We start from the raw sequence: 23,989 nt of genomic DNA, 5'->3' as shown, positions 1-23,989 counted from the left end.
AGCACCAATCCAGATCACAGCCCAGACATCATTTTATAGTTAGCTACACTCAAGGCTTTTTTAAGGTCCAATGCAGCCATTTGTATCTCAATATCAAATCCTTTCTGGGTAACAATTAAGTACCTTAGTGTTTTAAATTAAAATTGTAAAAAATAAACAAATAGCTTCTTAGCAAAGGGCAATTTCTCAAGCAAGAATTTTGCTAGAACTGTCTGGATGTGGTCTGAGTGGGGAGGGGAAAACCGAAAACAAGCTGTTAATGGCAGAGAAGTTTGGAACTGCTTTTCTTATTGGTCTGTTAACACATTTTCTGACTGGTGATGTCACCAGGCAGGCCAAAGCTCCATCCCATCAAAGCAGGCTGAAATTTCAGCCTCTTACACTAAAAGGGCAATATCATAATTTTGACAATTTCAAAGATTTATTCGAACCACATATTGAGGAAATATATATAAAACAGAAAAATCTAAATTTTCACTGCAGTGGGCCTTTTAAGCTCCGTCATCAACTATACTCTACTACCAATTACTGGCCATAACAACAGATTTTCTGTTCTCCTACTTACCCCAGACAGGTTAAAGCACAACATAATTTTTGTATAATTATTCTACTAAACAATTAACATTTATATGAACAGTGAACAGGCCTGAATACTAAGACTGATGGACTACTAAACTAATCTCAACAGTCAATACTTGTTTTTCCCATCCAGACATGAAAGGAAATGCTATTTCATAATAGCATTTAACATAGTCAAGTTATAGAGGGAAAGTATCCCTTCTGAATGAATAGCCTTTTGAAATTATTAATCAAATCCATATTACAAAAACGTGTTTTTGGAGCGAAACGTGGACACTTATATCAAGCATTATTCGACTGATGAAAAACCCTCTTACTTTATACCTCAGCAAACCATTCCTGGAAATACAAAGAGAAAAAAAAATGGCTGGATGTTCTGCTAAAGACCTGTCAAGATCCGCAGAGCGGTAGGAAGCCTCACCACACTACACCCATCTCCTAGCCCAGGGGTTCCCAAACTTTCACGCAGGTCCCCCTTCCAGCATTGGGGAGCATCCCGTGACTACGCGTGCCACATCTATTTCTATGTCTATTAAGCTGTTCACACCCCTCTTGTGGGTGGAGAGAACATTTTGCAGGTTTAAAACATTTTTCGTTTCTGCAATTCTATACATTTAGTCGTTTCTAATGGGTATTCATGTGATAATTGAGTGACTCAAACATTACACCAAAATCTATGGGCTAATAAACCTAGCTAAAAAAACGGACCCCTCTAAGGTATGCAATGACTGACGTGACAAGAGGAAAACTGACGATACACTACCCAATTTAGAAATTGCACTTTATGCCTTTTACTATTCATACTTTCAAGAGTAAGTTGAAAACCACTGTCCTAGCTAACTAGCTAACCGAAATGACTGTATAGATCAAATAGTGTTCTTGCCACAATCTAACCAAAATGTGTACTTATTACAGGGGTCATATGAAGTATGAGGTTCCACATCTGACTAGGGAAGTCTTGCTCCTGACAGTGTAAAGTTGATTCTGTGACAGAAGATGCAATGGGTTAAAGTGCCCTGAATTACTAAGCAAACTGACTAACCCCATATGTACAAGATGAGTGATTTGTTTCTTCTAGCTGCTAGTGGAGCAAAGGGCCACGCGCAATATAAAAGATGAGTATGAAGGACCAACTGTTCTTTACTAGTCTATGATGAGGGAGTGGTATGGTCTGCTTTCCTGTTCTAGTCTATGATGAGGGAGTGGTATGGTCTGCTTTCCTGTTGTAGTCTGTGATGAGGGAGTGGTATGGTCTGCTTTCCTGTTCTAGTCTGTGATGAGGGAGTGGTATGGTCTGCTTTCCTGTTGTAGTCTATGATGAGGGAGTGGTATGGTCTGCTTTCCTGTTGTAGTCTATGATGAGGGAGTGGTATGGTCTGCTTTCCTGTTGTAGTCTATGATGAGGGAGTGGTATGGTCTGCTTTCCTGTTCTAGTCTATGATGAGGGAGTGGTATGGTCTGCTTTCCTGTTCTAGTCTATGATGAGGGAGTGGTATGGTCTGCTTTCCTGTTGTAGTCTGTGATGAGGGAGTGGTATGGTCTGCTTTCCTGTTCTAGTCTGTGATGAGGGAGTGGTATGGTCTGCTTTCCTGTTCTAGTCTATGATGAGGGAGTGGTATGGTCTGCTTTCCTGTTCTAGTCTATGATGAGGGAGTGGTATGGTCTGCTTTCCTGTTCTAGTCTGTGATGAGGGAGTGGTATGGTCTGCTTTCCTGTTCTAGTCTATGATGAGGGAGTGGTATGGTCTGCTTTCCTGTTCTAGTCTGTGATGAGGGAGTGGTATGGTCTGCTTTCCTGTTCTAGTCTGTGATGAGGGAGTGGTATGGTCTGCTTTCCTGTTCTAGTCTGTGATGAGGGAGTGGTATGGTCTGCTTTCCTGTTCTAGTCTGTGATGAGGGAGTGGTATGGTCTGCTTTCCTGTTGTAGTCTGTGATGAGGGAGTGGTATGGTCTGCTTTCCTGTTGTAGTCTATGATGAGGGAGTGGTATGGTCTGCTTTCCTGTTGTAGTCTATGATGAGGGAGTGGTATGGTCTGCTTTCCTGTTGTAGTCTATGATGAGGGAGTGGTATGGTCTGCTTTCCTGTTGTAGTCTATGGTGAGGAAGTGGTATGGTCTGCTTTCCTGTTCTAGTCTATGATGAGGAAGTGGTATGGTCTGCTTTCCTGTTCTAGTCTATGATGAGGGAGTGGTATGGTCTGCTTTCCTGTTGTAGTCTATGATGAGGGAGTGGTATGGTCTGCTTTCCTGTTCTAGTCTATGATGAGGGAGTGGTATGGTCTGCTTTCCTGTTCTAGTCTATGATGAGGGAGTGGTATGGTCTGCTTTCCTGTTGTAGTCTGTGATGAGGGAGTGGTATGGTCTGCTTTCCTGTTGTAGTCTATGATGAGGGAGTGGTATGGTCTGCTTTCCTGTTCTAGTCTATGATGAGGAAGTGGTATGGTCTGCTTTCCTGTTCTAGTCTATGATGAGGAAGTGGTATGGTCTGCTTTCCTGTTCTAGTCTATGGTGAGGGAGTGGTATGGTCTGCTTTCCTGTTCTAGTCTATGATGAGGGAGTGGTATGGTCTGCTTTCCTGTTGTAGTCTATGATGAGGGAGTGGTATGGTCTGCTTTCCTGTTCTAGTCTATGATGAGGGAGTGGTATGGTCTGCTTTCCTGTTGTAGTCTATGGTGAGGGAGTGGTATGGTCTGCTTTCCTGTTCTAGTCTATGATGAGGGAGTGGTATGGTCTGCTTTCCTGTTGTAGTCTATGAAGATGACGGTATGATATGGTGTGATACCTCTCAATGAAGGTGCCAAACAGCAGTCTGATGGTCTTCTGTATGTTCTCAGTACACAGCCAGCTCCACTGGTCCTTCATCAGCAGACACAGGATGTTCAGAGCTACGTCTGCCACGGCCGTGTCTGCACGAACACACATCACAGTCAGATTCACACATATAAGCACGCACGCACGCAACAGAATACAAAACTTGAACTTGACGAAGATACAAATACTGGGACATGATTCTGGAACACGAATAACAGAAAGGCAAACAGAGCCAGATAGCCTCAGACAGATAGTCAACACCGTTTCCTCAAAACAGTGGTGTGGTACTGGCCTACAGAGGCTGTGCAAGATTACTACCACCTGCTGGCCATTACTGAGTGGCGCATGCTCATAGATGATCTGATTTGGAAAGTTTAGAATTATGATAATAATGTCTGTTTTTGCACTGATACGGTCCTTTGATATTCAGTAAACTGTATGACAGTCCTTCATGTCAGAGAATAATAGGTTGATAACGCAGGCCCGTGTAGACGTTAGAAAAACTGTACCTGTCCCCCGTAGTTTTCTCTCCCGACCCCCACCTCCCTTCCTGTCTTTGCCAGGTAGCACACTGAACCTCCTCCCGTCAGCCTCCTTCTCCTGGGGAGCATAGAGCAAAGCCTCCTGGTCCTTTATAAAGCCCTCCAGACCAGACAGGGACAGGCCATGGAACACCTGTAGAAACAGACCAGGGCACAGGAATGGATGGATGGATGGATGGATGGATGGATGGATGGATGGATGGATGGATGGATTGGCGGGTTGAGTGAGTGAGTAGAATCAAACAGACAGTTTGATAACATTAATATTAAATGATTATTCATTGATACTCATTGATATGAATCTTCCATGGTTAACTTACAGTGCTCCCTTCATTGAAGCAGTATATGACTTTGGGCTGGATTTCAGGTATATTGAGAGCAGGGGCGACTTTACTGGAGAACCTCAGCCGGACAGACCTGACACAAGCAACAATTAAAAAAACACATGACACAAAACTAGATAGTTTGACATTAATGTCATATAAGCAGTTACATTTTTTCCTAAAGCAGCTTTCGATTTCATATGTGATTTGAAAACTACAGCGAGTGGTTTACGGGTGTTTTAATGAGTTTTTCAAGAGAGACAGTGAAAAGCTTTGGCCAGGCCATACATATTTTTGACATTTAGAGAAAGAGAAGAGAAAGAGAGACACAGAGAGAGAGACAGAGAGAGAGAGAGAGAGAGAGAGAGAGAGAGAGAGAGAGAGAGAGAGAGAAAGAGAAAAAAGACTCCCACCTCTTCCTTCCTTCTGGGGCATTCCTCACTTCAGCAGGCTCTCCATCCAGGTCATCCTCAGCACGCGGGAATGCTGTCTTCAGCGTGTCTACAGCATTTGCCATCATCTACAGTAGACGCCAATAACCAGGCCCAGGAAGACACAGCACACAAACAGCACCAAGGTTAGCTTCCCGAAAAAAAACAGGTCACCAGAAACCACATACTCTATCATCTCTCATCTCTCCCTTTCATGTTTTTAGGTCAAGTTATCATGCACTGTTTTTATATCATAACCGCGACAGTTGTGACACTGAAAAAGCTACGTCACCTTATCAATCCTGGACATAACAAATGGTTTCTTCTCGAAGGCTGTGCTGGCGTCTGTGTGCAGAGCCAGGAACTCCTGCATCTCGTCGCTGTTGGCCGTCTCAGGGATGGTACACAGTTGCTGGAGGAAAACAAAGCGGAGTGATCAGATACTATGCAACAGTCACATTTCAAAAAACATACAAATCAGGAAATGATTAATCTTGTTAGATAAACAATTCAATTCCTACTTTAAGAAAGGTATCCAGCTGTCCTTTTCGAACTTCCACCTTGTCAATATCTGGGTTTCCAAATGGAAGATCAGGGAAAATCTTCTTGGGTCCCTTGACATCTGAAATGGAAAAGATACACACACACTTTGGTGAGAATAAAATATCCATACAGCACATGTAAGACTTCCTCCACGCTATAAATGATTTGTTTTGACTGAATATAATGTTTGGGTTTGAATCTGGCCTACTGCTCTTTCAGCACTCTCTAGCCAAAAAACATACAAAAGACTTTACATTTTTTTTATAGAATTGGACTTCTTACTCTTAATCATCTTCTTGAGGTCAGGCTTCTCCTCCAGGCGTGTCTGCAGGTGGAGGAAGTCGCTGTAGCGTCGGTTCACAGTGTGATAGGCTACAGGTTGTAGAGTACCTAGGCTCTCTGAGTCAACCACTGTCTCATACTGGGGAACAACAACAGTTACAGATTGACTGGGAAAGTTTAATAAGACTAGTCCAATGTTCACATTTCAAGATGGATATTAAAATGTATTAAAAAGGTAAGGAAGTGTACACTAATGTCCGGTACTGTCACAAGTGATTCGTCTAGCGTTGTACCTTACGATAAAAAGAGTCGCAGTCCGATATGTTACATTATTGCTATTCCTGCCTTTAGAGAGCATGACTGCGTAAGCATTCAAGCACTGACCTGTTAAATGTCATGTCAAAATGTATATTTCCGCCTAAATAGATGTATTTATCATGAGAGGGCCATAAACAAAACCTAGTAATGCTTATACTACCAGAATGATTCAAATCCCAGCTGGCTGGTATTAAAACATTTAAAAATTGCTGAGGTGTAGTCAATTTTGAGGACACACACTCAAGTACACAGTACAACTATGATGAAAATGTGAAAATATGAAATATTTGATGTATTTCTTATTCAACACTGTATGAATAAGCTTTGAAATGACTTATATGCTTTCTAAATATAGTATAATCAAATTATAAAACTACTAAGATTTCACCTTCCTTATAACTGCAAAAAATGTGTATGTTTAGTGTTAGAGAACATTAGCATTTTCTAAAGGCTTCTCTTGATTAAAACTTCTGCCCTCACCCTTCTAAACATCGGACAGGGCTTTAGCTTGGCTTACTGAACTTATTAGGAACTTGCCTTTAATCTCATATTAATCTTGTCTGTCTATGACAAACCCAAAATGTTTTTTCTTTAAAATCTATGAAATATTTTAAGATTACAGTGAAAAGGTTGGCAATAAAAATCGATCTGTGAACTTGCTAGCTAGGGTGACAAAACCACTCTCTCCTGCTCCTCTGGGATCTAAGGGTGTTTCCACATACAGTCCTCTTTAAAAGAACCGATCTCAGTCCTCTTTAAAGTGAACTCTGGGATAAAAAAAAAAGCAAAATACGTCAGGGCAGTATTCACACTTCCCTTGACTTTGAATGTGGACTCAACTCTTTTGCCAGTTCATTTCACCTTTGTTCTGGTGAGAGTCCTCTTTGCATTCACATTGCTATGTTTAGAAAGGAACCAAGATCTTTTTCCAGCATTCACTCAATGCACTCTTGATTTTTACAAAGTGCAGGACAAGTCATTCCATTAGATCGTGTTATCTGACAGCTAGATAATTACATTTTGGAAGCTAAGAGATAGCATTTAGTTAAAAGATGAGACATAATAATTATCAGAAGATAATATTAACATGTAAATATTATTGGTAACAGAATAAATTGCAGAGGAATACTGCAGATTAAATAATGCTGTGATGGCAAAGGTGCATAAAAATGGAGGAATTCAGATCCAGTGCATTCGGAAAGTATTCAGGCCCCTTGACTTTTTCATCATTTTGTTACATTACAACCTTATTCTAAAATGTATTTTTTTTTAATTCTTCATCAACCTACACACAATGACCCATAATGACAAAGCGCAAACTTTTTTATGAACAGAAATACCTTACTTACATAAGTATTCAAACCCTTTGCAATGAAACTCAAAATTGAGCTCATGTGCATCCTGTTTCCATTGATCATCTTTGAGATGTTTCTACAACTTGATTGGAGTCCACCTGTGGAAAATTCAATTGACATGCTTTGGAAAGGCACACACCGGTCTATATAAGGTCCCACAGTTGACAGTGCATGTCATAGCAAAAACCAAGCCACGAGGTCAAAGGAATTGTCCGTAGAGCTCCGAGACAGGATTGCACAGATCTGGGGAAGGATATCAAAACATTTCTGCAGCATTGAAAGTCCAGTAGCCTCCATCATTCTTAAATGGAAGAAGTTTGGAACCACCAAGACTCTTCTTAGAGCAGGCCAGCCAGCCAAACTGAGCAATCAGGGGAGAGGGGCCTTGGTCAGGGAGGTGACAAAGAACCCAATGGTCACTCTGACAGAGCTCCAGAGTTCCTCTGATGAGATGGAAGAACCTTCCAGAAAGACAACCATCTCTGCAGCACTCCACCAATCAGGCCTTTATGGTAGTGACCAGACGGAAGCCACTTCTCAGTAAAAGGAACATGACAGCCCGCTTGGAGTTTGCCAAAAAGGCACCAAAAGTACTAAAGGACACCTTAGGAAACAAGATTCTCTGGTCTGATGAAACCAAGATTGAACTCTATGGCCTGAATTCCAAGCGTCACGTCTGGAGGAAACCTGGCACCATCCCTACGGTGAAGCATGGTGGTGGCAGCATCATGTTGTGGGGATTTTTTCCAGAGGCAGGGACTGGGAGACTAGTCAGGATTGAGGGAAAGAAGAACGGAGCAAAGTACAGAGAGATCCTTGATGAAGTCCTGAGCGCTCTGAGCACACAGCCAAGACACCGCAGGAGTGGCTTCGGGACAAGTCTCTGAATGTCCTTGAGTGGCATTTTAGAATAAGGCTGTAATGTAACAAAATGTGGTAAACGTCAAGGGGTCTGAATACTTTCCAAATGCACTGTATGAAGTATTCATTTGAGCACTATCCACACGTGACATAGTTCAATGTGACTATATATCAGCACAATCTACTTTTTCGTTTTTTCAAATTGCCGCCGTCTCGGAGCTACAATTGGGATCATGTATATTGTGCTAATGTCAATACAAAAAAGAGTAACAGAGAGCACTGTACAATACGGCGAACTTAGCAAATGAGGTGTTTCTGGTAAGCACATGGGGGCTGTCCTCCATTTTGGGGGCTGGGGGGCTGTCCTCTACTGCCCCTTTAAGAGCCTAGTATTGATTTTGTGGTCAGTGGTATCCGGAATCCTTGGGACGTTCCTACCCTAAATCCTAACCTTAACCATAACCGTGACCTAACCCCAACCCTAACCTTAACCATTTTAAATGCCAACTTCATATGGGGTAACGTCAGAGTCAGGGCCGTAACTACATATGAGGACACCGAGGTCCGGACCACTGTAATTACTCAGAATAAAAATAAATAAATAATGATTATTCTTTAAAAAATTAGGAACTCAGTTAGGGTCTCAATCTACTGTTGAGAGTTAGAATAATAGAATACACCAGGTGCAATATGTCATCCACTGACAGTCACTCAATTAGCCTATGTCAGTAAAAACATTTAAGATCACAAAATTAATCTAGCCACTTATCTAAACTTGTAGTAATGATGAGGATTTACTGACTGGGCACACAGGGCAAGTGCCCAGGGGCCCTGACCTCCAGGGGGCCCCCATTGATTTTGTTAGTCACTCTCATTCAGATATCATATTAACATGGCATAAGTCATGGCAAAAGGTGTAGAATTGCAGGAAATGAGCTTTAAAACTGCAACAATGTCTCCCCACCCCATGGTAAAACATGTAGATTTGCAAGAAATGTTCTGTAAAGCAAACTCATTTGTTTTCTTTTGTTAAAGGTCCTGTGCAGTCAAAAACGTGATTTTTCTGTGTTTTATATGTATACAGTACCAGTTAAAAGTTTGGACACACCTACTCATTCAAGGGTTTGAATGAGTAGGTTTGAGCACTAACAAGTACTCAGCATATGTGGGAACTCCTTCAAGACTGTTGGAAAAGTTGCTGGCACTGTACGTGATTTATTTAGAATTCAAGGCACCCTTAACCAGCATGGCTACCGCAGCATTCTGCAGCAATACGCCATCCCATCTGGTTTGCGCTTAGTGGGACTATCATTTATTTTTCAACAGGACAATGACCCAACACACCTCCAGGCTGTGTAAGGGCTATTTGACTAAGAAGGAGAGTGATGTAATGCTGCATAAGATGACCTGGCCTCCACAATCACCCGACCTCAACCCAATTGAGATGGTTTGGACTGCAGAGTGAAGGAAAAGCAGCCAACAAGTGCTCAGCATATGTGGGAACTAAAATGTAAAATATATTTTGATTTGTTTAACACTTTTTGGGTTAGCACATGATTCCATATGTGTTATTTCATAGTTTTGAGGTCTTCACTATTATTCTACAATGTAGAAAATAGTAAAAATACAGAAAAACCCTTGAATGAGTAGGTGTGTCCAAACCTTTGACTGGTACTGTATATATATATATATATATATATATATATATATATATATATATATATATATATATATATATATGACACAATTAGGTTGGAATAATACTGTGAAATTGTGCAAATTATGATAATGCCCTTTTAGTTTACGAGCTGTTGGTGGGATTGAGTTTTGGCCTGCCTGTTGACATTACCAGGTGGTAAAATAGTTAATAGGCTAATAATAAAAAGAGTTCCAAACCTCTTTGCCAATAACAGCTAGTTTTCAGACCACAGTCCTAGCAAAATTCTTGCTTGATAAATGTCTCTTAGCTAAGAAGCAATTTTGTTTATTTTTTACCATTTTAATTGAAAACAATCACAGTAAGGTACTTAAATGTTACCCTAGAATTATTTGATATTGAGATAATAACAGCTGTCATGACTGGCCTGTTCGGGTCAGGTTACCGTGGACCACAGTCCTACAGAGGTATCTCTCACACCCACCAGAGGGGGTGAGACTGAGAGGTGGGGGGGGGGGTTTATGACACCTCACTCCCATTGTAAATCTTAAGGCAGCAGACAAAACCCTTTGTCCTCTCAGTGTGAAGGATTGAAATGTATGATGGGTCTATGGAGAATCTACCTCAGAACGGTAACATGCAATAAATGGACTTTGGGACAAATATTTCATCAGCCAAAATGGTGGTTTACAACGATAGATGGAACATGAAAATGAATGTCGTTTTTGTTATGTTATTAAAAGTTAAATGAAGATGTTATAACGAAAACATTGTAACTTGAAGAGTTTTCATAATATGTACCTGATGTTTGCATACTGTACGTTGTGTGGAAAATGTCCACATCAAATAGAAGGTTTTTGTAAAGATTAAATGTGAAGTTAGTTGTCTAAATTGGATCTGAGTAAAATCCATACCTTTCAACTACATACGCCCACAGAACCTGCCATCAAGGCGGAAATGCCCATTTCTACCCTGGGGTATAAAACATGTAAATTAAGAATTTACATATCAGACTAGGTGACCACGCTCTGCAGCCAAGGTCCGAGTAGTCGCTAACCCAAAACACAACCCGAGGTTGAATAAGACAAACTACCCTCTTAACAATCTATGCTACGGATGAGTAGCTGTGACTAAGAGGGTGGATTCAAGCAGGACCTATCGGTTATTCTATCCAAGGAATCGTGTGTCTACACTGCTTTCATTCCCATGCTGGCACCATCTATACACGGCTGATTAGCCATCCGGAGAAGACCCCCTTTCAGAACAAGGGCGAGGAAACAGACCACTAAGAGAAAGGACACTGACATCGTGTGGACAATCAGAGAGTTACACCCGGTAACCAAAGAGGTGTTGACATCAGAGGAGAAGATGAACTCGGTCCACGAAGAGACACCCCATCGGACACCTTCGACAAGTAATTACATCATTATATTCTGACCCATAAGAGCGGCAGTTCGGGGCAAGGTGTTAGGGCTAAACTAAGCACAGTTTATAAATGTATCCAAGTGTGCTTTTCTCTCGTGCACTCTCTCTCTTTCTCTCGCTTTCTAACATCCCCATTTTCTGTAACACGTGTCATATTGTGTTGGCTCGCTAGGGACCTGTTTCATTGTACTAAGTTATAATCAATAGCCTAGACTGTGCGTTTGTGTATCTTATTTTATCATTTAGCTTGTTAGTAAATAAATAATCAACTCAACTGGTGTGCTACGCAATCATTTAGTGAGACTCTGGTTTCTGATTCTGATATTCTTTGAGTTAATTTGGGAAACGGAAACTCAATAAAAACAAACTTTCCCATGGTGCCCCAGGTTACTGAGTTAATGATTACCGGATTAATTTAATCACGTAATTACAAACAGTTAATCATTCGATGAACGGCAGCCGTCACAATCAATACAACGTCACGACACAGCTGCATTGGACCTTTAATCGTATACTTTTTGTCTGCTAACAGATCCCTCTGTATGTATTAAATGATAGGTTTTAATCCCTGTGTTGAGTTCATGTGAGTCAATGTGTAGCGGCTAATTGTATAGCTAATAGGCTATGTGTTTATATAGCTAATAGGCTATGTGTTTATATAGCTAATAGGCTATGTGTTTGTAGATCGACTGAGATGAATGAAGCTACAGCAACCAATGTGATAATGTCTGGGGTCATTTTTGCTAGTTTTTTGCTTTTCTCCAAATAGCAATTTAGAGTTTATAAATTGTATAGAACAGTGGGGGCTGCTGAGGGGAGAACGGATCATAATAATGGCCAGAACGAGGCCTATGGAATGGCATCAAACACCTGGAAACCATGTGTTTGATGTATTTGATATCATTCCACTGATTCCGCTCCAGTCATTACCACGAGCACGTTCTCCCCAATTAAGGTGCCACCAACCTCCTGTGGTATAGAAATGCAGTAAATTAATAACCCCCTCCCTGTCCGGACCTCCCTAACTGCAGACACTGGTTACGGCCCTGGTCAGAGTTGGGACATCCCAAGGATTCTGGACGGTAAGGACCTATGTTGTGATTATCACCAACTTTGTTGTTGTCTTCTCACACTATTCAAACCACAATCAAATAAACAGTTTATGAAGCTCTCATAAGCCGATGTCACACGAAGCAATCTGGACGCAATTTGTGTTGCTTGCAACTGACTGTATGCAATGTCCAATCAGTGAGCAGAAAGAAGTTTACATGACTCGCCATATCGTTCCCAGTTGTCATGTCAACACAGCTGTAAGTACAGCTGCAAACCACAACAAAAGAGAAATGCCAGAAATTGGAATTGTGTAAAAAATTCTAGACATCATGGTTTATGTATATTCTCTGTCCAGTTTCAACAAACATTGTCCAACATTAAGCTAGCTAGATAGCTTAGCTCGTCGCTGGCTTGGTTAGCTAGCTAGATAGCTTAGTAAAACTTGGTTGGCAATAGGCAACATTTTGGGTAAATTGTACAGCCAGCATTTTGTCTATATTGATGCTGTTACAATTACCAAACATTTGGATGAACAAATAATTTATGAAACCATAATGTGATGTATGAGAGGATTGGATGTTGCATGCAATTTCAAATGCGTTTGAATTTCTTTGTGTATGAGCAAATGTTTGAGATGTCACTTGCAACTTGCATCTGCAACAGAAATTGCATCCAAATGATTTCGTGTGGCACAGGTATCAGCCTATAGATCACATTTTGCAAACAAATAATCTGAACATTGTGTCAGTACAAAAGTCCACACATATTTGGGAATTGAGTGGTCTAAAATAAGCAAACTTTGCCCTTTTTCCACAAACATGCACATCATCATCTTCTCTCTTTCGTGGCAACAATGTGAGGGGTTATGGCAGGGGAAACGGTGTTGCAGTAGTAGTCTAGTGTGCGGTGCGGGAATAATGACAAGCAATCCCGGGGGCGCTTTTTGGTTCGCGTCAGCGTCAGTGCTTTTTTGAGGGGTTACACCGCACAAAATATTAATTGCGAAAACACCCCAATGATTGCAGGTATAACAGTATAGCTTCCGTTCCTCTCCTCACCCCAACCTGGGCTTGAACCAGGGACTCTCTGCACACATCAACAAATGACACCCACGAAGCATCGTTACCCATCGCGCCACAAAAGTCGTGGCCCTTGCAGAGCAAGGGGAACAACTACTTCAGGTCTCAGAGCGAGTGACGTCACCGATTGAAACGCTATTAGCGCGCACCCCCGCTAACTAGCTAGCCATTTCACATCGGTTACACTCACCCCCTTTTGACCTCCTCCTTTTCCGCAACAACCAATGATCCGGGTCACGGCACCAATGTAACAGTTCAGCTTCCGTCCTTCTCCTCGCCCCAACCTGGGCTTGAACCAGGGACTCTCTGCACACATCAACAACTGACACCCACGTGCCACAAAAGTCGTGGCCCTTGCAGAGCAAGGGGAACAACTACTTCAGGTCTCAGAGCGAGTGACGTCACCGATTGAAACGATATTAGCGCGCACCACCGCTAACTAGCTAGCCATTTCACATCGGTTACACTGGCATGTGCTTTGTCAGTGGCTGTGATGCAGTGTTCAGCCTAGAGCTGGACAGTCGGAAGAAAGAATGAAATGGTAGGCAGGACATCCCAGCTTCTGGCTCAACCTCACCATTGTGGACTTGTTCACAATGGTGAGGACTTTTGTACTGACACAATGTTCAGATTAGGTGTCAGATTTCACAGCAGTGAGTCACACAGGCTGAAGAGATAGGGCGCATTCGAGCAGATCACTTTTGTCAAGTCAGTGAACATCGTTGGTCACCGCCTTTCAAAATGTGTTGCATTCTGGGGATAAAAATTGTCCAACTTGGTACATGTCAACTATGTGAACTGAAGTCGACTGCAAGTTTCTGCAGTTGCTCACCAATTTCATCCTGCAGCCATCACCTGCATTGCGGGAGGCTCTATTGTAAACCAATAATTATGGTGTTTTGTTTTATTTAGTACACCAGGGTTGGGCTCAATTCTAATTGAAGACAGTAAAATCAGGAAGTAAACTGAAATCCAAATTCAGGGATTGAAAAAAATCTATTTTCAAAATGTAAGATTTTAAATCACTTCCTGAATTGACTGACTTCAATTCAAATTGAGCCCAACCCTGATGTACATTAATATTTTAGTCATTTAGCAGACGCTCTTATCCAGAGCAACCGAGTGCATACATTTTGGTACTTATTCATACTGGTCCCATACAGGAAACGAACCCACAACCCTGATGTTGCAAGTGCCATGCTCTACCAACTGAGCCACACAGGAGGGCACACATAATATTAAATTATTTTTTACATTTTTTTGTGGAGGCCGTGATTGGGAGTCCCATAGAGCGGCACCAATTGGCCCAGCGTCGTCCAGGTTTGGCCGTCATTGTAAATAAGAATTTGTTCTTAAATGTTTTTATTAAAGCTTAGGGTTAAGCATAAGGTTAGTAGTGTGGTCAAAGTTAGGGTTAATGTTAGGATTAGGTTTCAAATCGAATTTTAAGAAGATAAATTGTAGAAATAGGCAGGGTTTGTGACTCTGTGGCTGTGGTAACTAGTGACAACCGTGAGAACTGGGAAAGGCTATACGGACACGCCTGGTGCCCAAATTGATGATGTATGTTGCGCAATTGAGAGTCGAGTGAAGACGAATGGATTCAGTTCAGTCAGTCGTCCTGATGAGACTAGTTTACATTGGCTAGCGGCAACAACAGCAGCATGGACAACTATATGTTTATCCAGAATTTATTAGAACACACAATGTTACATTCACTCCTGAGGAGTATCAAATTGTTGTTAGAGCTGTCCCTAAAGGTGCTATTCTTCTTTTAGGAGAATATAACAATACTCCAAGTGCAACTGTTGAGGATTTTGTAGCCTCAATACAATTAGAAGGTTTGATTTGTTTGATCCGAGCAATTTTTTCTTAGCTAGCTACATAGCCGTCTTTGTATCAAAGATAATTGTGTAGTTTAGAGTAATTATCGAGGTTAGCTAGCCAGCCAGCTGTTTTCGTCCTCCTAACTTAGTCAACACTGCTAGCTAGCCAACTAGCCAACTTCTACTGACTAGCAGCACTGTAGAAACTATTACATTACAACGGAACGACTTGATTAGTGTAGTGCTAGCTAGCTACATAGCTGTCTTTGCTGTCTTTGTATCTAAGATAATTGTGTAGTTTAGAGTAATTATCGAGGTTAGCTAGCCAGCCGTGCCGCGACGCGACGCCGTTGTCCAGACTCCAGACTTAGTCAACACACCTAGTCATCATCAAACCCACTGCTAGCTAGCCAACCTTTACTGACTAGCAGCACTGTAGAAACTAATACATTACAATGGAACGATTTGACTAGTGCAGTGTTAGTTGACTTTGTCATAGTTTGATAATTGTGTAGTTTCGAGTAATTATCGAGGTTAGCTAGCCAGCTATTTTCGTCCCCCGCGACGAAAATAGGTTACCTAGCCAGCTACACGTTCAAACAAAGTCAACAACGCAGCCACTGCTAGCTAGCCTACTTCACCAGCCAGCAGTACTGTATCATCTTCGTCATTTTTAGTCAATAAAATTTTTGCAACGTAAGCTTAACTTTCTGAACATTCGAGAAGTGTAGTCCACTTGTCATTCCAATCTCCTTTGCATTAGCGTAGCCTCTTCTGTAGCCTGTCAACTATGTGTCTGTCTATCCCTGTTCTCTCCCCTCTGCACAGGCCACAAAAACGCTTCACACCGCGTGGCCGCTGCCACTCTAACCTGGTGGTCCCAGCGTGCACGACCCACGTGGAGTTCCAGGTCTCGTCTGCGGCCAACAAGGCAGAGTTCATCTCAGCCTATGCTACCCTCCAGCACCTCGACTTCTTGGCACTGACGGAAACATGGATTACCACAGATAACACTGCTACTCCTACTGCTCTCTCCTCGTCTGCCCACGTGTTCTCGCTGTCATGACTGTCCTGATCAGGTCAGGGTACAGGAGACCACCACCCTACAGATTATCTCCCAAAACCCCAACAGAGGAGGAGAGATCTAGGGGTCTGAAGATGTGGGGGTTTTATGACCCCTCACGCCATAATAAACCTTAGGCCACAGAGAAATTCCTTTGTCCTCACAATGGAATTCTGGCCTCAGAACATTAAACATGCAATAAAGGGACTTTGGAACAATGGTTTCCGTCAGCCACAACGGTGGTCATGACGAGAGGTGGAATATGAAAATGTATGTAACTTTTGAATTGTTATTAAAGGTTAAGAGATGACGTTATTATGAAAACATTGTACCTTTAAGAGTTTTCCCAGTATATGCCTGATGTTTATACATTGTACGTTGTGTGGAAAATATCCAAATCAAAGAGAATGTTTTGGTAAAGATGAGATGTGAAGGTAGTGTCTAAAATAGGATTTTAGTCAAATCTAGGCCTTGCCCCTTAACTTGGTCCGCCCAGAGAATTGCCCTAAAGGTGGTTACGCCCACTTCTGACCCAAGGGTATAAGACAGGAGAGTGAAGAATTAACATAGGAGACTAATTGACCCCAAGCTGCAGCGAAGGTCTAACAAAGTCAACGAACCCCAAAACGAAACACAAGGTTGAAGACAAAGAAATCTTTTTCTACACGAGCTACGGACGAGTAGGTGTGTCTAAGCGGGTGAATTCAAGCCGAACCACCCAGCCTCCACTCTCCATTGAATCGTGATATATACACCGTTCGAGTCCGAAGCTGTGAGCTCAGAGCTACAGAGCTGTCTGTCCTCAGAAGACCTCTTTCAGATCAAGGGCGAGGGATCAGACCACTTAGCCAAGAAGGACACTGACATCGTGAGGACAACCAGAGAGTTGCGCCGGAGAAGTGCGTCATTGAGAAGCCTAAACGACACACGCGGAGCTTCCCACCTGAGACCTCCAACACGTAATTACATCATTATATTCTGACCCATAAGAGCGGCAGTTCGGGGCAAGGCTAGGTTTAAATAAGCATGGCTGACAAATGAACCCAAATGTAAATTTCTCTCGTGTACTTTCTTGGTTTCTCTCTCTTTTAAATCCCCATTTTGGGTAACACGCGCCATAGTGTGTTGGCCCGTTATACTAAGTCCTAATCAATAGCTAGACTGTGTTTTGTGTATGTGTATTTTTATCATCATTTTAGCTTGCTAGTAAATAAATAATCAACTAAGATTGGTGTGGTAAACTCATTGGTGAAGCCCGCGTCCGTGCAGATTCCCGGATTATGCGACGTTCAGAATGAGACTGTAGAGGAAATTGATTAATGTAGCGACTGTTGTAAAATCGATATTCTGATATCCTTTGAGTTAATTTGGGAAATAGAAACTCAATCAAAATACTGTTCCCATGGTGCCCCAGGTTGATGAGTTAATAATTGCTTGATTCATTGTTTAATTCATTTAATCACGCAATTATAAACCGTTAATCATTCGATGAGCAACAGTCGTCACATTAACTAATACAACGTCACGACATATGGTGCCCCCTGTGAGGAGTCTAAGATAGGACTAGGCCGCACTGTTGGGTTATTCCATATCAATTGTGTAGCAAGATACATACATTCCATTAATAGCTATAGGCAGGACTAGTGCGGGAGAGAAGTGTGTGTGTCGTTCCATTTCACCCAGATACTGGTCGGAATAGAACGACCCCGGTTGTATATCTGACCAAAGCAGTGTGAAGGGGGGTCTACTGAATGCTACGAGCTAGGACATATGTACCAGCCGATGTAGGCATTCTGAGAAATAATACTCGTTGGGCCTAACGTAGTGTTATTTCTGTCGATCGCTTTCAGGAGTGATCTGACTCGGTCATAAGTAATTCCTAGAGCAGAGGACATATGAGCCAGCCATTACAGAAATTAGAGTAGATCTATTCGTTTGACCGAAGCTATTAGTTAAGTTATTATCTCTCTACCTCTCGCGTTTGGTAAACGGGAAGAGGTTAAGGGTTGAACGTGAGACGTCACCAAGTAAACCTGTCCCCTTGTTGGAGGGAACTTCCCTTGTGCGGCGAGGGGGAAACCCCGCGCAAGGAAAGCTAAGCATTGCGCCAGAGGCAAAAAAAAAAGGGGAGCAGCCATTTTTGTTTTCCTCTTTGTTCATAGTGAATTCCCGCGTTAGGCAGGAATCCTGTGAGATCTCAGCTGGGGCTATCCGTAACCTCTGGCGAAGAATCGCCAGTAATTTTTCGTGAAATAAGTCAGGTTACGCTGTAGGATATCAAACCAGTCTTAACTGATTAGATATCATTGTCTTGTTCAATTTTATACATACATTAAATTGATACACTACCTTTCCAGGTTGGTTATGGGAATAATACACACACGAATGTGCCATAACCAATGAGACATTGTTCAACTGTTCCACGTTAACTTAGATATAGCAACTATTTCAGGTTAATTAAAGCTAATTCCTTTTGCCTATACGGGGTTGACTAATCATTCAAATTGATTAATAGATTAAAGCTGTTTTACTAGCTTAATGGTGTTTAGGTAGACTTTTTAACAGTATTGTAAAATTCTATTTTCACTGGTACCCTGTGGATTTTAGCTTGTGTTAACAGTGACCTCCGGTGGTGAAGAATCACCAGTAATTATTTTTAAATAATTCAGGTTATGCTGTACGATATCTAACCAGTCTCAACTGATTGGATATCATTGTCTCGTTCAATTTAATATACATTAAATTGCTACACTACGTGTCCAGGTTGGTTATTGGAATAATACGCAAACTAATGTGTTCTAACCAATGAGACATAGTTCAACTTTTCAACGTTAACTTAGATATAGCAACTACTTCAGGTTAATTAAAGCTAATTCCTTTAGCCTATACGGGGTTGACTAATCATTCAAATTGATTAATAGATTAAAGCTGTTTTACCAGCTTAATGGTGTTTAGGTAGACTTTTTAACAGTATTGTAAAATTCTATTTTCACTGGTACCCTGTCGATTTTAGCTTGTGTTAACAGTGACCTCCGGTGGTGAAGAATCACCAGTAATTATTTTTAAATAATTCAGGTTATGCTGTACGATATCTAACCAGTCTCAACTGATTGGATATCATTGTCTCGTTCAATTTAATATACATTAAATTGCTACACTACCTGTCCAGGTTGGTTATTGGAATAATACGCAAACTAATGTGTTCTAACCAATGAGACATAGTTAAACTTCTCAACGTTAACTTAGAGATAGCAACTCTTTCAGGTGAATTAAAATTAAAATTCCCAAATAGCCTATACAGGTTAGATTTATCATTAAAATCGATTTAATCAATTAAACCTGTTTTGGCAAGTTAAGTAATAACCAACTCACATTACTGACCCAGTCTTGATGATTCATTGATGTTTACAAACTGAGTTAAATCGTGTTTGCAGCCTCCAACTAAAAAACCCAAACATTACGTAAATTGAAATAACTGACAATCATAATAATGAGCAATCCATCAGATGGGTTTCCACCCATTTCCCCTCTAATCAGCGGACCTTCACCCACGGAAAGATTGATCGCGGACCTCAGCAACGATGCAAATCCTAACTATGCCGAGGGGCTGAAAATGTTAGATTTCAATGCCATAAGCGAGAAAAATGCAGACATTGCGACAGACGCTCTTCAAAATAGACCATCAGGCGGAGGCCTTGTGAAGGTTCTCTCCAGTTTAGCCCTCAACTATGCCCACCAGCAGAGATGGACAGTGCACCAGTACCTCAGTGCCCAGCAGAGGCGGGAGCAGGAAGCTGGGGAGTTCAAGGTACAGGTGGAGAGAACCAGGGAGCTGGCATCGAAAGCCGAAAAAGATAAGCTACTGCTAGCCGAGGAACTGTGTGTGAGAACAGATAAATTGGAAGATCTGTCTAACACTTATAACAAAGAACGCGAACAAACTCTTGACCAAGTCCGTATTCTAAAAGAACAACTCGGTTTAGCTAAAACTAAATACGATGAAGTCCACGCGAAACTAGATGAATCGGACGAGCTAGCTAGAAAACGGGGCGAGCAAATTGATGCCCTGCAAGCGGTTGTGAATGAAACCACTCAAAGCAATAATGCTCTATTCCAAAAGCTGCAGACCAAAGACGATCAGTTAATAAACACAATGACCAAGTTGGAGGACAAAACAGCAGAACTCATTGAAGTCGCTGATTTAATGAAGGATGAGAAAGACCAGGTGAGAAAGTTGGAAAATGTGACCTCTAAACAAAAGGAGGACATCGCATCACTGGATCTCTCACTCCACACTCGCGACCTCTCCCTGCAAACCATGACAGATAAGTATGAGGCCGAGCGAAGCAAGGGCGACACCTACGTGTCGAAAATAAACACCCTCAACTCCCAGGTGGACTCTGCGATGCAGCATAACACCACCCTTAGGTATCATCTGGAGGAACTCCAGAACAGTCACGCGCTATCGCGGGACAACCAAACCAAGCAACCTAGCTCACATCCGGAGCTAAGAGAACGAGGGAAGGTAGATGACAGGAGATTTCAGCCCCTTTCTCTTGGCCATTCGGCCCACAGTGAATTGGGGCCTCCTCGCCAACACAACCACAGCTTGACTTTTCCTCTTGGCCCACAATTCTCCACGGGAGAGTGCAGATGCGCACTTGGCGGGGATCGCCTTGACAAAATCGTCAAAAACTTCCGCCTCTTCGACCCCGTTCCGGGAAAGCCAAATGACACTGAGACATTCTTAGCAGACATAGAGGACGCCTTGGATGGCTACCCAAACGCTACGAATGCAGATAGGCTCTATCTTTTGAAGCGAACGTCCAACAGACACGTGACAAGGTTCATCCGTCTACAAGAACAACACGTGCAAAACGACTATGCTAAACTTGCCATGGTTTTGAAAATAGAATTCAGTGGTTCTGCGACTCGCAAACACGATAGTTCGTTGGCTAACAATATCAGACAAGCTCGAAATGAACACCCACAAGCCTACTATCACCGGCTTCGTTCAGCTTACTTTGGCATGCTCACTGAAACAGGAATGGAAGATCTATTATCGTTCAAACAACTTTTTCTGTCAAACATGTCTCCCAACTTCATTAACTACTTGGGCCCTACTGCCCACGTCGGGTTGCCAATCTCGACGCTCCGAGAGCTGGCAAGCACCGCTTTTGAAGCATCAAAAGCAAGCCGGGCTAAGAGCCCGGACCCCTCGACTTTCGAGCTTAGGCGGGAACCATCACTCGAATTAGAAGGGGCTGCATCAGGGACATATGCGGTAAAAGAGGACGATCAAAGCGAGTGGCTACCAAGTAACCACCACCCTGACAACCACCGCCGTAACAATAGCTACGATGAACGTCCCCAATCTAACAGGTCCCGTAGAGATCAACCTAGCCGACATGCCCCTCCGCCTAACTCTCACAAAGGGTCAGGACACAAGGGTAACAAGCGTAACAAGGGCAACAAAGTGTTCAACAATGATTTAACGCTAACCGAAATGATATAGAAGCTCTGATAAAAGATGTACTGCATCGTAAGAAATTTGAGAAAGAGGACAAGGATAAGTCCTCATGACTAGGCGTAAAATCGTTGGAAACCGAGTCCGCTGAAATTCATGCAATTCAAGAGGACGCAAACATTTCCATTACCCCCGCCCCCACTCAAATCCCTGTCCAGGTACCGCCCGTTCTAGACACAAGCCCGCAGGTTTTGTCTACAGACTTGGACACGGAGGTGGAGATGCACGAGATAAGCAGCTTTGCAACAGATGATTCCTCTCCCATTCCGATAGAGGACCCACTGGGTCACGTAGGTGACTTATCTGTCTTGGAAATCGACGCAGATTACAAACCGCTCCGTTCTCCCAACCCACTCCATTTTGTTGGGGATATGACGAGAAAAACCAACTCGAACAGGCCATACCTTAGAACAGTCCTGGAGGACTGTGTGACCTGTCACGCTCTGATAGATTCGGGTTCGACAATTTCCCTCATATCCAAAACCTTGCTGGATGAACTAAAAGGGCAGTGGACCCAACAAAACGTTGGTTGAAAACGGAACATTGCGATACGAATCTTCGAGGTTTCACTCAAGCTACCTCGCCCCTAACCAAACGTCTCCTACTTAAACTCAACTTCGAAAGCGTGTCACTGATACACCCCGTGTATGTGACTAGCATCGAAATCGAACGGATGCTGATTGGGAGTGATTTAATTGACCGTTTGGTACCACTAATGGATTGGAAAACCAATCAAATCTGGTCACAAATACCTATGCCAACTCCGTTGACTTCGCCGCATTCTTCCAAGGCTACCTGCCATACATTGTGCAACGACGTGGGTCCGACGTCAGCATCTGACGCAAACCCGGTGAACTTGGCCATGAGCCCGCCATTTGTGGCAAATGACAATGTGAGTTCGACTCGGAACTTAACCGAACATGAGGTTTTGTTGTGCGGCTTGGGTGATTCACCAGCCGACACTTACCGCCCTCCTCTGATAGGGGGCGTGTGCCTGAACGGCACTATGGCTGAGGATACCAGGCTGGCCACCTGGTCAGAAAAATCCGCAATCAGTTTGGAAATGTTCAACGAAATTTCGAAAACAGCTAACTGCCATCCCCTTGTGCCGAAAAAATTTAGATTTCCACTGGGAACGACTCCCCAGACAACACTCACCGCAATAAGGGTGTGTGCGCTATCGATCCGCATTGGAACCAAGGAATTATCCCACTACCTACTGGTTGTCGCGGACCTCCCACATACAGTCTATGTGGGAGCGGATATCTTGGTAAGATTGGGTGTTAAACTTGATACCATACACCAAGTTCTTTGGTCTTTGGCGCAGCCAAACCAACATGCCTTGTCTTTCGACCCGGTGCGAATGGCTTCCGGGCAGACTATTCCTGAAGCTTGCAAGGCGATAACTGAGTCCGCCATGTTGATACCGGCAAGAACCACAGAGGTTTCTGTAAGACTGAACCTGGCGCCCGGATACCGGATGGAAGGCACCACTGCGTTCTTCCAACCCTCTCCAAAACTATTCGCCTTGGGGCTAACTATCAATGGCAACCCACTGTTGGAGCTAACCGCTAGATCCACTTACCTCCTGGTACAAAATCTGACTCAAGCGGATATTTCCATTCCTCGGCACACTCAGCTAGGAACATTGATCGATTACGCCTTCCATGATTTTGAACTAGTTGTTCCCGTGATTGGGCCCCTTCCGTCCTCCCTAGACCTAGATGGCGAGGGAGGTACACTGTTTACTTGTCAGTCAAAAGCAATAGCACTAACTCCCGTATTGCCACTGGACGACACATCGGCGTTCCGGCTGGATGTCGATCCTGACAGCAACCTGTTAATATACTCCATCGTCACGGAGGATGATATTGCGTCTCCTCTGGCATGCGAAGTACACTCTTGTGAGGTAACAACCGATGACTCTTCCAAAAGTGACATGCCGTCACCACCCGATGAAGACCTGTACAATGTCGCCGAACCATATCCTGGTTTCCATGCACAGGTAATACAACTACTGTCGGAGGCTGATGCTCTTGTCAATGACACTGAACGCCATCAGTTGAGAGAATTGTTTAATAAACACAGTGAGATCTGGTCGACAGACTCGCTGGATTGCGGGGTTACGGGTATCCATGTGGTGCGTATTCCTACGCCACCCGGAGCAACTGCTACGTTTGTTAGACAATACAAAATCCCGCTCGCAGCATACGCAGCAGTACAAGAGATTATCGATTCCTTATTAGCTAAACGGATAATCAGGGAATGTAACAGTACGTACAGCGCTCCCGTGTGGCCCGTTCTGAAACCAACGGG

The 23,989-nt window shown here is 42.9% G+C and overlaps 1 protein-coding gene across 1 annotated transcript in view; it reads right to left on the bottom strand.

Moving 5' to 3' along the window:
- LOC106572249 (sorting nexin-19) overlaps positions 1-23,092 on the bottom strand; it is a 34,249-nt gene extending 11,157 nt beyond the window's left edge. Inside the window, exons 1-9 of the mRNA XM_045696088.1 lie at positions 23,015-23,092; positions 22,641-22,705; positions 5,510-5,676; positions 5,206-5,306; positions 4,977-5,096; positions 4,667-4,773; positions 4,251-4,347; positions 3,898-4,063; positions 3,360-3,483 (exon numbers count right to left, since the gene is read on the bottom strand). Coding sequence (XP_045552044.1) covers positions 3,360-3,483; positions 3,898-4,063; positions 4,251-4,347; positions 4,667-4,773; positions 4,977-5,096; positions 5,206-5,306; positions 5,510-5,676; positions 22,641-22,705; positions 23,015-23,092 — 1,025 coding nt within the window. The remainder of the gene's footprint in view (positions 1-3,359; positions 3,484-3,897; positions 4,064-4,250; positions 4,348-4,666; positions 4,774-4,976; positions 5,097-5,205; positions 5,307-5,509; positions 5,677-22,640; positions 22,706-23,014) is intronic.
- Between the last annotated feature and the right edge of the window lie 897 nt (positions 23,093-23,989).

This window comes from Salmo salar, chromosome ssa15 (assembly GCF_905237065.1).
Source record: "Salmo salar chromosome ssa15, Ssal_v3.1, whole genome shotgun sequence".
NCBI classification, from domain to species: domain Eukaryota; kingdom Metazoa; phylum Chordata; class Actinopteri; order Salmoniformes; family Salmonidae; genus Salmo; species Salmo salar.
Note: the sequence above shows the minus strand (reverse complement) of the source record. Positions and strands in the feature narration are given on the sequence as shown.